A 14,050-nucleotide genomic window follows, 5' to 3' on the forward strand; every position below is an offset into this window, starting at 1 on the left:
CGTGAACGACATACTGCTTTCCCGGGAACAGGGGGGGAAAGAAGATGGAGGTCGGGCTGCCTTCTGAGAATTCGTAGGCGATCGAATAAACGCCCCCCCCCCCCCGCCTTCCGTTCTTCTAGCTAACTTGCAATCATTGGAAAATAAAATCGATTAACTACGAGGAAGATTAAACTACCAACGGTACATTCAAAACTGCAAACATAAAAATGCTCATCCAGAGGCGGCGCTCCTAGTGGTCGGGGACTGTAATACATGGAAACTTAAATATGTTTTACCAAATTTCTATCAGCATGTAAAATGTGCAAACAAAGGGAAAAAACTCGAGACCACCTTTACTCTACACATAGAGACGCGTACAAAGCTCTCCCTTGCCCTCCATTTGGCAAACCCTTGGACTAAATACCTCCCTCTGCATCTGGATCCTGGACTTCCTGACAGGCCGCCCCCAGGTGGTAAGGGTAGGTAACAACACATTCGACACACTGATCCTCAACACAAGGACCCCTCGGGGGTGCGTGCTTAGTCCCCTCCTATACTCCCTGTTCACTCATGACTGCACAGCCAGACACGACTCCAACATCATTGAGTTTTCCGATGATACAACAGTGGTAGGCCTGATCACCGACAAGACAGCCTATAGGGAGGAGGTCAGAGACCTGGCTGTGTGGTGCCAGGACAACAAACTCTCCCTCAATGTGTTCAAGACAAAGGAGATGATTGTGCACTACAGGAAAAGGAGGACCGAGCCTCCATTCTCATCGACGGGGCCGTTGAGGAGCAGGTTGAGAGCTTCAAGTCCCTTGGTGTCCACAACAACAAACTAACATGGTCCAAGCACACCAAGACAGTCGTGAAAAGGACACATCACCAACAAACTAACATGGTCCAAGCACACCAAGACAGTCGTGAAGAGGGCACGACAAAACCTATTTCCCCTCAGGAGACTGAAAAGATTTGGCATGGGTCCTCAGATCCTCAAATGGTTCTACAGCTGCACCATCCTGACTGATTGCATCACTGCCTGGTATGGCAACTGCTTGGCCTCCAGCCGTAAGGCATTACAGAGGGTAATGCGTACGGTCCAGTACATCACTGGGGCCAAGCTTCTTGCCATCCAGGACCTCTATAACAGGTGGTGTCAGAGGAAGGCCCTAAAAATTGTCAAAGACTCCAGCCACCCTAGTCCTAGACTGTTCTCTCTGCAACTAAACAGCAAGCGGTACTGGAGCGCCAAGTCTAGGTCCAAGAGGCTTCCAAACAGCTTCTACCCCCAAGCCATAAGACTCCTGAACATCTAATCAAATGGATACCCAGACTATTTGCATTGCCTGCCCCTTTTACCCTGTAGCTACTCTCTGTTATTATCTATGCATAGTCACTTTTATAACTCTACCTACATGTACACTACCAGTCAAAAGTTTTAGAACACCTACTTATTCAAGGGTTTTTCTTTATTTTTTTATATTTTCTACATTATAGAATCATTGTGAAGACTTCAAAACTATGAAGAAACACATAGTAACCACGTAGTAACCAAAAAAAGTGTTAAACAAATCAAAAATATTTCATATTTGAGATTCTTCAATTAGCCACCCTTTGCCTTGATGACAGCTTTGCACACTCTTAGCATTCTCTCAACCAGCTTCATGAGGTAGTCACCTGGAATGCATTTCAATTAACAGTTATTTCCTTCTTAATGCGATTGAGCCAATCAGTTGCGTTGTGATAAGGTAAGGGGGTATACAGAAGATAGCCCTATTTGGTAAAAGACCAAGTCCATATGATGGCAAGAACAGCTCAAATAAGCAGAGAGAAATTACAGTCCATCATTACTTTAAGACATGAAGGTCAGTCAAAATGGAAAATTTAAAAAACGTTTAATGTTTCTTCAAGTGCAGTCGGAAAAACCATCAAGCGCTATGATGAAACTGGCTCTCATGAGGACCGCTACAGGAAAGGAAGAGAGGAGTTACCTCTGCTGCAGAGGATAAGATCATTAGTTACCAGCCTCAGAAATTGCAGCCCAAATAAATTCTTCACAGAGTTAAAGTAACACACATCTCAACATCAACTGTTCAGAGGAGACTGTGTGAATCAGACCTTCATGGTCAAATTTCTGCAAAGAAACCACTACTAAAGGACACCAATGCGAAGAAGAGACTTGCTTGGGCCAAGAAACACAAGCAATGGACATTAGACCGGTGGAAATTTGTCCTTTGTTCCGGAGTCCAAATTTGAGATTTTTGGTTCTGACCGCCGTGTCTTGTGTGTGAACAGATCTTCGCATGTGTATTTCCCACCATAAAGAGGAGGTTGTGTTTTGGTGTGGGGGTGTTAAGTTTAGTATATAAATTTGACCATTTAAAAAAACAATCACACATAAAACTTGAAAAAGCCATACATGCACATGAATAAAATCATTGAGGATAACGTACAATAAAGTCTGGGACTTATTTCTATTGTGGTCCTCTTGAGACAAGATCGAACACTGTATTGCAGTGAAATAACAAAACAGAGAAGAACATCTTTCTCATCATTCCAGTTACATCATAGGGGTTATTCATATGGGCACAGACGACACCAAACATATTTTTACTTTATGTTTAAAGCTGTCCAGAGAGGACGTTGTTTTTATAGGCAGATACAACTCATTCCATTCTGAGACTCCAGTATACAAGAAAGTACCATTCCCAGCATTACTCCTGAACCTGTATAAGCACACATCAGCAACACCTGATCTGGTGCTGTGATTGTGTGCATCCCTAGGAAAGTAATCACTTAGATATCTGGGCGCAGGACCATAAATACTCCTGTAAACCAAACCTAGTCTAATCTGGGACAACCTAGCCTCAACAGGCAGCCAGTTTAGTTCCTGAAAGCAGCTCCAGTTTCTGAAAGCAGAGTCGTCCTCCCGTGGACTCACCTTCAATACTACCCTGATCAGCTTATTCTGGGCTATCTGGAGCTTCCCTTTCATACATTTAGATAAGCCCCCAAACCAGGAAGTACTGGCATAGTCAAAATGGCATTGAATGAGGGCAGTAACTAGCACTTTCATGGAGTCCTTATCAAGCAGCTTGGACTTTCTAGCCAAAAACTTAGTCCTGGCATTAACCTTCCCTAGCACCTTATTGGCCATGCTCACACCTCCCAAGCTTGCTGGTGTCACTGTCTGTGATTTATTTAGAAGTCAAGGCACACTTCACCAGCATGGCTACCACAGCATTCTGCAGCGATACACCATCCCATCTGGTTTGGGCTTAGTGTGACTATCATTTGTTTTTCAACAGGACAATGACCCAACACACCTCCAGGCTGTGTAAGGATTATTTGACCAAGAACGAGAGTGATGGAGTGCTGCATCAGATGACCTGGCCTCCACAATCCCCCAATTTCAACCAAATTGAGATGGTTTGGGATCGGTCGGACCGCAGAGTGAAGGAAAAGCAGCCAACAAGTGCTCAGCATATGTGGGAACTCCTTCAAGACTGTTGGAAAAACTTTTCAGGTGAAGCTGGTTGAGAAAATGCCAAGAGTGTGCTAAGCGGTCTTCTAGGTAAAGGGTGCCTACTTGAAGAATTTTGATTTGTTTAACACCTTTTTGGTTACTACATGATTGATTCCATGTGTTATTCCATAGTTTTGATGTCTTCACTATTATTATACAATGTAGAGAGTAGTAAAAATAAAGAAACACCTTTGAATGAGTAGGTGTTCTAAAACTTTTGACCGGTAGTGTACATATTACCTCAAATACCTCGACTAACCAGTGCCCACGCACATTGACTCTGTACCGGTACCCCCTGTATATAGTCTCACTATTGTTATTTTACTGCTGCTCTTTAACTACTTGTTACTTTTATTTCTTATTCTTATGTGTATTTTTTAAACTGCATTGTTGGTTAGGAGCTTGTAAGTAAGCATTTCACTGTTAGGTCTACACCTGTTGTATTCGGTGTATGTGACAAATACAATTTGATTTGACAAAAGGTGTCCAGCACTAGCAACATCTGTACTTCGACGAGCTTCAAATGTATACTGAATCCAGTCCCTATACAGCTCAACAACTCACCACATCCTCTCCTTTGTTAAACTTAGCCCGTCTGAACGTTTCTGCACTTGGTACACACTCCAAACCTAGTGAATATAGAAGTTTACAAAGTGATTCAATCACTTCTTTCGCTTTGACACTCTTTTCACGTTGCATTTTAAACTTTGTGGACAAATCGATTCTTCAACTTGCCCGGTGACGCTAAAAACTTCCGGGTAGTACAGTCGTCATAGGTTCACTTCCGTATTTGGGTACATCTACACGTCTGATTGGGTAGTACATGTAATGGAACTGTACGACGTGTTCGTAAATTCACTCTGGAGTGCCAGAGTGCACTCGTAATATTCAGGGCGTTGTTAGATTGTCAGTTTATAAATTCAGAGCATTTCGCTCTTGGAGTGTTCAGAGCGCACACTGGACGCTCTGGCCGAGGAGAATGGTTGATCCGAGCGTACTGACCTCAGAACGGCAGTAAAGCACCCAAACTAACTGGCTAAAGTTGGCTAGCTATTCCCAGACACAAATGAGAGAACACATCACTCTGACCATTTTACTCACCCTAGCAGAGCTGGTTAGGCTGTTTTCATGTTATCTAGAGCAGTTGGTGACTGTAACTGTTCTGCTGGCAACAATTTAATAACGTTTTTTTTTGGGGGGGTTATAGACGCCGGTCATATTCAACGGGTTTTGAGCGTTTGTGAATTCATCAGTTATCTTGTGCTCTGGCACACTCAGAAGAGAGTGCTCTGAAATTGGACTAGACAGCCAGAGTGAATGGAATGTATGATTGTACCCCTAATCAAAGCTGATAAACTACACTAAACAAAATATAAATGCAACATGTAAAGTGTTGGTACCCTGCTCAAATATTTTACATGCATAAAAGGCATATTTCTCTCAAATGTTGTGTGCACATTTGTTTACTTCCCTGTTAGTGAGCACTTCTCATTTGCCGCACATAAAGAAGCTGATTAAATAGCATGATTATTACACAGGTGCACCTTGTGCTGGGGACAAAAGGCCACAAAATGTGCAGTTGTCACACAACACAATGCCACAATGTCTCAAGGGTATGTTGAGGGTACGTGCAATTGACATGCTGAATGCAGGAATGTCCACCAGAGTTATTGCCAGAGAATTTAATGTTCTGAAACAAAGCTGAACATGTTACAGTTCTTACATGGCCTGCATACTCACCAGACATGTCCCCCATTGAGCACGCTTAGGATGCTCTGGATTGACGTGTATGACAGCGTGTTCCAGTTCCCGCCAAAATATCCAGCAAATTCGCACAGGCATTGAAGAGGAGTGGGAAAACATTCCAGTGTTGCCAACTCCTCAGTAAGGAAAGTATCTATTGGCTGTCCTAAAAGTCGCTAATTTGCATAATTGGCCATGGTCATGTAATTGTGATGGATGCTGAAGGAGAGTACTAACTTTGTGGGAGACAAAAAGAGTAAAAAACACCCTAAATATGTTTAGAACGACAAATGAACTTTCTTCTGTCGATTCTGTTTTTTTTTATGTCACAATTTCAACACTCCTCCTTTATCCAGGCAAGTGTCCCAAAAGAGACTCTGGCAGAGCTAGATTTCATAGATGTGATATGAACACTGCAATAACAAGAGTAGACTCACTTATTGTTTATACCTGAATAGATTACGCCATTGTCTTGTCAAATAATAGTGTATGTACATATTTATAATGCCCTCATGAAAGAACCCCATAGAACACCACAAAACATGACTTCAATAGTTTTTAATGCAACATACCAAATTTCAACATTTAAAATGCCATTTAAAAAAATCATAAACATCTCGGTATATATTTATTTTATACAAAAACATGCCTAATAATATACAAACTTAAGAAAAAAAAGTGCTATTAGCTAAGACTTTTTAAAATACAGTATTCCTCCATGCACAGAAAATACTTCAACTTGTTCTCCCCTGGCCTTCACCCCGTTTTGTGTGCAACCTCATATTCCTCCTTGAAGGCTGCATACAGGTCCGAATCTAACGTCCTTTATGCATGCAAGCAGAGTGCGAGATCCTTTATGCATGCAAGCCGAGTGAGAGGTCCTTTACGCATGCAAGCCGAGTGAGAGGTCCTTTACGCATGCAAGCAGAGTGCGAGGTCCTTTATGCATGCATGCAGAGTGCGAGGTCCTTTACGCATGCAAGCAGAGTGCGAGATCCTTTACGCATGCAAGCCGAATGCGAGGTCCTTTACGCATGCAAGCCGAGTGCGAGGTCCTTTACGCATGCAAGCCGAATGCGAGGTCCTTTACGCATGCAAGCCAAATGAGAGGTCCTTTACGCATGCAAGCCGAATGCGAGGTCCTTTACGCATGCAAGCCGAATGCGAGGTCCTTTACGCATGCAAGCAGAGTGCGAGGTCCTTTACGCATGCAAGCAGAGTGCGATGTCCTTTACGCATGCAAGCAGAGTGCGAGGTCCTTTATGCATGCAAGCCGAGTGCGAGGTCCTTTATGCATGCAAGCAGAGTGCAAGGTCCTTTATGCATGCAAGCAGAGTGCGAGGTCCTTTATGCATGCATGCAGAGTGCGAGGTCCTTTATGCATGCAAGCAGAGTGCGAGGTCCTTTATGCATGCAAGCAGAGTGTGAGGTCCTTTATGCAAGCAAGCCGAGTGCGAGGTCCTTTACGCATGCAAGCCGAGTGCGAGGTCCTTTACGCATGCAAGCCGAGTGTGAGGTCCTTTATGCATTCAAGCCAAGTGCGAATCAGGAATCGTGAGAAAATAAGACCATCAGCACCCAGACAAAAATGTAAATGTGCTTTTTGGAGCAGGGCATCAACATGCACATAGCCCGCCTTGGTTGGTTGCTTAAAAATAAATACAAAATGTCTTGCTCACGAATGGGAATGTAACCTTGTCCCCAGGCTAGAGAGCCGGCTGATAGACAAGACCAATGGGCATGTACCTTTTAGAATGTTTGTGTAGTTACCTCAGAGGAGGCTGTTTCATAAGTGCAACAGTGACATACAGTGGGGCAAAAAAGTATTTAGTCAGCCACCAATTGTGCAAGTTCTCCCACTTAAAAAGATGAGAGGCCTGTAATTTTCATCATAGGTACACTTCAACTATGACAGACAATATGAGGGAAAAAAAATCGAGAAAATTACATTGTAGGATTTTTTATGAATTTATTTGCAAATTATGGTGGAAAATACATATTTGGTCACCGACAAACAAGCAAGATTTCTGGCTCTCACAGACCTGTAACTTCTTCTTTAAGAGGCTCCTCTGTCCTCCACTCGTTACCTGTATTAATGGCACCTGTTTGAACTTGTTATCAGTATAAAAGACACCTGTCCACAACCTCAAACAGTCACACTCCAAACTCCACTATGGCCAAGACCAAAGAGCTGTCAATGGACACCAGAAACAAAATTGTAGACCTGCACCAGGCTGGGAAGACTGAATCTGCAATAGGTAAGCAGCTTGGTTTGAAGAAATCAACTGTGGGAGCAATTATTAGGAAATGGAAGACATACAAGACCACTGATAATCTCCCTCGATCTGGGGCTCCACGCAAGATCTTACCCTGTGGGGTCAAAATGATCACAAGAACGGCGAGCAAAAATCCCAGAACCACACAGGGGGACCTAGTGAATGACCTGCAGTGAGCTGGGACCAAAGTAACAAAGCCTACCATCTGTAACATACTACGCCGCCAGGGACTCAAATCCTGCAGTGCCAGACGTGTCCCCCTGCTTAAGCCAGTACATGTCCAGGCCCATCTGAAGTTTGCTAGAGAGCATTTGGATGATCCAGAAGAAGATTGGGAGAATGTCATATGGTCAGATGAAACCAAAATATAACTTTTTGGTAAAAACTCAACTTGTCGTGTTTGGAGGACAAAGAATGCTGAGTTGCATCCAAAGAACACCATACCTACTGTGAAGCATGGGGGTGGAAACATCAGGCTTTGGGGCTGTTTTTCTGCAAAGGGACCAGGACGACTGATCCGTGGAAAGGAAAGAATGAATGGGGCCATGTATCGTGAGATTTTGAGTGAAAACCTCCTTCCATCAGCAAGGGCATTGAAGATGAAACGTGGCTGGGTCTTTCAGCATGACAATGATCCCAAACACACCGCCCGGGCAACGAAGGAGTGGCTTCGTAAGAAGCATTTCAAGGTCCTGGAATGGCCTAGCCAGTCTCCAGATCTCAACCCCATAGAAAATCTTTGGAGGGAGTTGAAAGTCCGTGTTGCCCAGCAACAGCCCCAAAACATCACTGCTCTAGAGGAGATCTGCATGGAGGAATGGGCCAAAATACCAGCAACAGTGTGTGAAAACCTTGTGAAGACTTACAGAAAATGTTTGACCTCTGTCATTGCCAACAAAGGGTATATAACAAAGTATTGAGAAACTTTTGTTATTGACCAAATACGTATTTTCCACCATAATTTGCAAATACATTCATTAAAAATCCTACAATGTGATTTTCTGGATTTTTTTTCTCATTTTGTGTTTCATAGTTGAAGTGTACCTATGATGAAAATTACAGGCCTCTCTCATCTTTTTAAGTGGGAGAACTTGCACAATTGATGGTTGACTAAATACTTTTTTGCCCCACTGTACATACATCAAACATTGTAACTGTACTAACTCTTTCGTATTACTTTTTATTTCATGAATTCCATGGAGCTGTAAAAGTTTCAGCAATGTGCTTCTACGAGAGGTCATCTCCCAACCAGTGGAATGAGCTTATTCAACATCTAAAAAGAGATCAAATAGGATAATAGGATATTGCCTGGTGGATTGATTCTCAATGATGCTGGTATAGAAACCATTTCAATAAAAATATTTTTAAAACAACAATCTGTAAACTGTAAGAGATTAAATAGAATGTGTTAACTGTCTCCCTCGTCATCATCATCCGCCTTGATCACTGGGTTCCCTAAAGAGGAGAGATGGAGACCAAAGCTGTAAGGATTGTTGACACATCAATAGCAAAAACTACTGAAATAAGCAATGTGAAATGACAGCAGGCTGTTCTATACGGAGCCACACTATTTAAAGATAGGCTCAAAATAGTGTACTTTGGATCAGCCCGATAGTAAGTAAGTAGCTTAGGATGACATCAATACAGTCCTAGGAATATAGCATCCTATTAGAGAAAACAAATAGAAGGTGGACAGTCTTACCATCTAGTTTCTTCAGCTTGGGCAGCCTCTTGGTGGCCTCTTCTAGCCAGTTCCCCTCAGCGGAGTACTTCTCCTCCAGGGGGTTTCCAACAAACACCATGTCCACTAAGGATGGAAGGTCAGCTAGCTTCACGAACTCAGCTGTAATGGAAAACCACAGTTGTAATGGCGACCATCAAACATGTTATCAGAATTGACTTTATTCATGAGGCAGGCATGATAATGAGAATATTACCATTGTAATTACCACTCCAAGGTGGGACATTTTTTCCACCGTCCATAACACAGAGACACAGAAGTGACTGTGTATGCAGCGAAATGCTTATCTTCCTAGTTCGTATTGATCAATTCAGTAAATAACACACACACAATAATAAAAAATGTAAAACAATCACATTTAGTACAGCAGGAGATATATAAATAGTACAGTTGAAGTCAGAAGTTTACATTCACCTTAGCCAAATACATTTAAACTCAGTTTTTCACAATTCCTGACATTTAATCAGAGTAAAAAACCTGTCTTAGGTTAGTTAGGATCACCACTTTATTTTAAGAATGTGAAATGTCAGAATAATAGTAGAGAGAATTATTTATTTCAGCTTTTATTTCTTTCATCATATTCCCAGTGGGTCAGAAGTTTACATACAGTCAGTTAGTATTTGGTCGCATTTGAAGATCTTCATCTGGTTGCAATCACAAGGGTCCCAGCTACATAACAAATGGTCCTTTTGTTCGATGAAGTCCTTTTTTATATATAAAAAAAGTATGTTTCAATGGCGCGCTTGACTCAGTAATCCACCGGTTTCCCTCGTTCAAAATGCATACAAAATGAATCCCGTAAGTTACCAATAAACTTCTTCTGAACAAGTCAAACAACAACATTCCTAATCAATCCTCAGGTACCCTTTTATATAAATAAACAATCAAATTTAAGACGGAGAATACCAGAGACCATTACCGGGGATAAATATCGAAGTACGCGCACTCACCGGAACGCGCTACAAACACTACAGACAAAATGGGAGCCACTTAGAAAAACTACAAAAAAAACAAGCCTGAAAGTCTTTCTAAAGACTGTTGACATCTAGTGGAAGCCCTAGGAACTGCAATCTGGGAGGACTTCCTTTTATATTCCCCATTCCCAGCCATTGTAATCAGAGGTGAGCTGAAAAAAAAGAAATCTGGATGGATTGTTCTTGGGTTTTTGCCTGCCATATCAGTTCTGTTATACTCACAGACATTATTTTAACAGTTTTGGAAACATTAGAGTGTTTTCTATCCAATACTACAAATTACATGTATATCCTAGCTTCTGGGCCTGAGTAACAGGCAGTTAACTTTGGGCACCTCATTCATCCAAACTTCCTAATACTGCCCCCTAGCCCGAAGAAGTTTTAAAGGCACAGTCAACTAAGTGTATGTAAACTTCTGACCCACTGGAATTGTGATAGAGTGAATTATAAGTGAAATAATCTGATAGTAAACAATTGTTGGAAAAATGACTTGTGTCATGCACAAAGTAGATGTTCTAACCAACTTGCCAAAACTATAGTTTGTTACCAAGAAATTTGTGGAGTGGTTGAAAAACTAGTTTTAATGACTCCAACCTAAGTGTATGTAAACTTCCGACTTCAACTGTATGTAAACATTATTCAAGTGACCAGTGTTCCATGACTATGTACATAGGGCAACATGGCACACTCTTGGCCCATGGAAATGAAACCATTGCCTACCCCACTCCTTGACCAGGTTGTTAGACATGTAGAGGACCTTGAGCTTCTTCATAACATGAATTCCTTTTAGCTTCTCTATCAGGTTGTAGGAAATCCACAGTTCCTCTAGCGTGTCACCAACAGCCTCCTGCAGACAGTACAAGGTGATTTAATTTCCTAATCCTATGCAAGAACATTCTTGGGCTAAGATTACAACAAGTAATATAGTAGATCACAAAAATGCCATAATCACCAGTCCGTTTAGATTTTTGATGTTGTTCCGCCCTAGTGATAATATCCGTAGGTTTTCTGTGAGATAGAGAAAAGGCACCACGTCTCAGCTGTTTAAATGATTACACATTTTACACCTTCTCTCCGTTTACATTAAAGGCCCTAGTTGAAGTATTGTTTCCATGAAGACACATCAGTGTGACGCATACTCACTGAGGCCATTCAAGTTGGCAATTTTCTCAATGCAGTTTGTAGACAGGGACAATTTCCTGTTCAAAAGAACACAGTGACAGGAAGTGGAGAATCAACACAGTTATAGGAAGTGGAGAATCAGATTTATAGAAGAAAAGAACAGCAGCATAACATTCTTATAGAGTGTGTGTGTGACCACCCATCTATTGAAATAGGTTTCACACCAAAGCTGGATAAAGTTTCACAGAGGAGAATCAGATTTATGAATGAATAGAGCCCCAGATATTCCTATATTGAATTACCATCCTTGTACTATGAAATTAGGTCTCAGAATTAAGAGGAATAAGGTTTCACTCACTCGCAGTTGATGAGGGTGGAGAGAGAAGCATCCATCTTCTCAATAGGAGGAATCTGACCATACAGCTTGACTGCTTTCGCCTCCCCCACCTTCTCTCCTGCCTTCTCCTCCTGTTGAAATCACACAAGGTCGCCAACTGTTCTCCTTTTTTTTATGTAGGAGAGAACTAGACTGGTCCAAAATCTGTTTGTGCTTTAATGCCAAATCCTATTGGCAATTGCCATGAGAGTTAACAAAACAGCACAAACATAACTTATCTGGGACCAGGCTAAGAGAGAGCTCTGATGCACTTACCCATTTCACAAGGGCTTCTTTTATGGTTGTTGGTTTTGCCTGTGAAACAATAATACAAACTTCTAGTTCAACTGATAAAATCTCAGTCAGTAGTCATGCAAATCCATCAGCTAATCGTGCAGCTATACTGTTGCAGTTATGACCGGCCTTTGCATTAGATACGTTTACAACAGCGTTATGCCTAGCTTATTTTAATGTAATAAATGCTACCACTGACAAACAGCTGTCAGTTATAGAAGTGAATCATGCACAAATCAATCATTCAGATCCTAGCAAAGCTAACGTAAACAGAACATAGCACCCTAACGTTAGTTGAGTGTCTTTAGCTAACGTTAATAGCTAACGTTAGGTAGCAAGCTAGCTAACGTTAGCAGTTGCTGGACACACACGAGTTGATTTTCATACTGTCAAGCTGTCAAACTGATTGAATATATTAACGTTATGTTACATTCATAAGATCACGGCTGGAGAATGATTGCTATTTCCTAGCAGACAGGTTACGGGAGAGACTACATGGACACAGATAATGCTTAAACGTAAAAACCTACCACTGACCCTAACCCACATTTTCTTTTATAAATGATGAATCGAAATATCGGTTTGGGCGTCAGGTGTGTCCTTTCAGCCCTTTCCCAGGTTAACATTAACTAACGTCGTTCAGCTAGCTAAAGTTAACGCCTTAGGTGGGGCTGAGACTCGTGCGTCGTTCGTGTTTATGGCAGTAGCTAGCAAACATTTAATAGTACTATAGCTACAATGTCAACATTGTTTTTTTAATATTTTTTTTATGCACAATAATCTTTCAATATAGCAAGTTACTGATAAACGACATTCACAAAATATTTTATGAGCCAAACAACTCACCATGTTGTCCTCTCCGGTTGCTATGACACAGACTGAAGCTTCACAAGTCACGACGCATGTGCAGGAGCTCGAACAAACATCTTTCCCACGCCCGCTACCTATACCCTCCTCCTCATCTTCTTTTTCTTCTTCTTCTTATTTTTCCTCCTTCTTCTTCTTTGGTATTATGGCGGTCAACAAACGAATGTTATAAGTGCATGCCGCCACCGACTGTATTGGCTGTGTATCATCCTACTGTTATGTTAAATCTTTACACTGTGAAAAAATTGTCCTACCAACTAATACTGCACCCACTAAAACCTCACCACTATTCCACGGAGATCGGGCTGCCTACTGAGAATTCGTAGGCGATCGGAAAAAAAACACTGCCTTCCATTCTACTAGCTAACATGCAATCATTGGAAAATAAAATTGACGACGTATGACTTAGATTACCAACGGGACATTAAAAACTGTAATGTCTTATGCTTCATCATATGTTCATCATATATGCATAGTCACTTTAACCATACCTACATGTACATACTATCTCAAAAAGCCTGACTAACCGGTGTCTGTATATAGCCTTGCTACTGTTATTTTCAAATGTCTTTATACTGTTGTTTTATTTCTTTACTAACCTACACACACATACCTTTTTTGCGCACTATTGGTTAGAGCCTGTAAGTAAGCATTTCACTATAAGGTCTACGGCGCACGTGACAAATACATTTTGATTTGATTTGATTCACAGAGTCGTGGCTGAACGACGACATTATTAACATACAGCTGGCTGGTTATATGCTGTATCGGCAGGATAGAACAGCGGTGGCTGATAAGACAAGGGGGCAGACTATTTATATTTGTAAACAACAGCAGGTGCATGATATCTAAGGAAGTCTCAAGGTTTTTCTCGCCTGAGGTAGAGTATCTCATGATAAGCTGTAGAACACACTATCTACCTAGAGAGTTTTCATCTGTATTTTTCATAGCTGTCTACATACCACCACAGACTGATGCTGGCACTAAGACCTCACTCAATGAACTGTATTCCGCAATTTAAATGTTTTAATTTCTTAAATGTCACCTTTATTTAACCAGGTAGGCCACAAATGCGACCTGGCCAAGATAAAGCAAAGCAGTGCGACAAAAACAACAACAAAGAGTTACACATGGAATAAACAAACA

At 41.6% G+C, this 14,050-nt stretch overlaps 1 protein-coding gene across 1 annotated transcript; it reads right to left on the bottom strand.

The window, feature by feature from the left end:
- Positions 1 to 8,596: 8,596 nt before the first annotated feature.
- Positions 8,597 to 13,019, bottom strand: dnal1 (dynein, axonemal, light chain 1). The gene is made up of 8 exons (XM_024430729.2): positions 12,884 to 13,019; positions 12,020 to 12,058; positions 11,726 to 11,835; positions 11,389 to 11,444; positions 11,198 to 11,253; positions 10,966 to 11,092; positions 9,233 to 9,373; positions 8,597 to 8,985 (listed from the first exon to the last, which is right to left on the bottom strand). Exons 1-8 carry the CDS (start codon positions 12,884 to 12,886, stop codon positions 8,939 to 8,941), a joined length of 579 nt encoding a protein of 192 aa, XP_024286497.2. The 5' UTR covers positions 12,887 to 13,019; the 3' UTR covers positions 8,597 to 8,938.
- Between the last annotated feature and the right edge of the window lie 1,031 nt (positions 13,020 to 14,050).

Source organism: Oncorhynchus tshawytscha, linkage group LG08 (genome assembly GCF_018296145.1).
Source record: "Oncorhynchus tshawytscha isolate Ot180627B linkage group LG08, Otsh_v2.0, whole genome shotgun sequence".
In the NCBI taxonomy this organism is placed as follows: domain Eukaryota; kingdom Metazoa; phylum Chordata; class Actinopteri; order Salmoniformes; family Salmonidae; genus Oncorhynchus; species Oncorhynchus tshawytscha.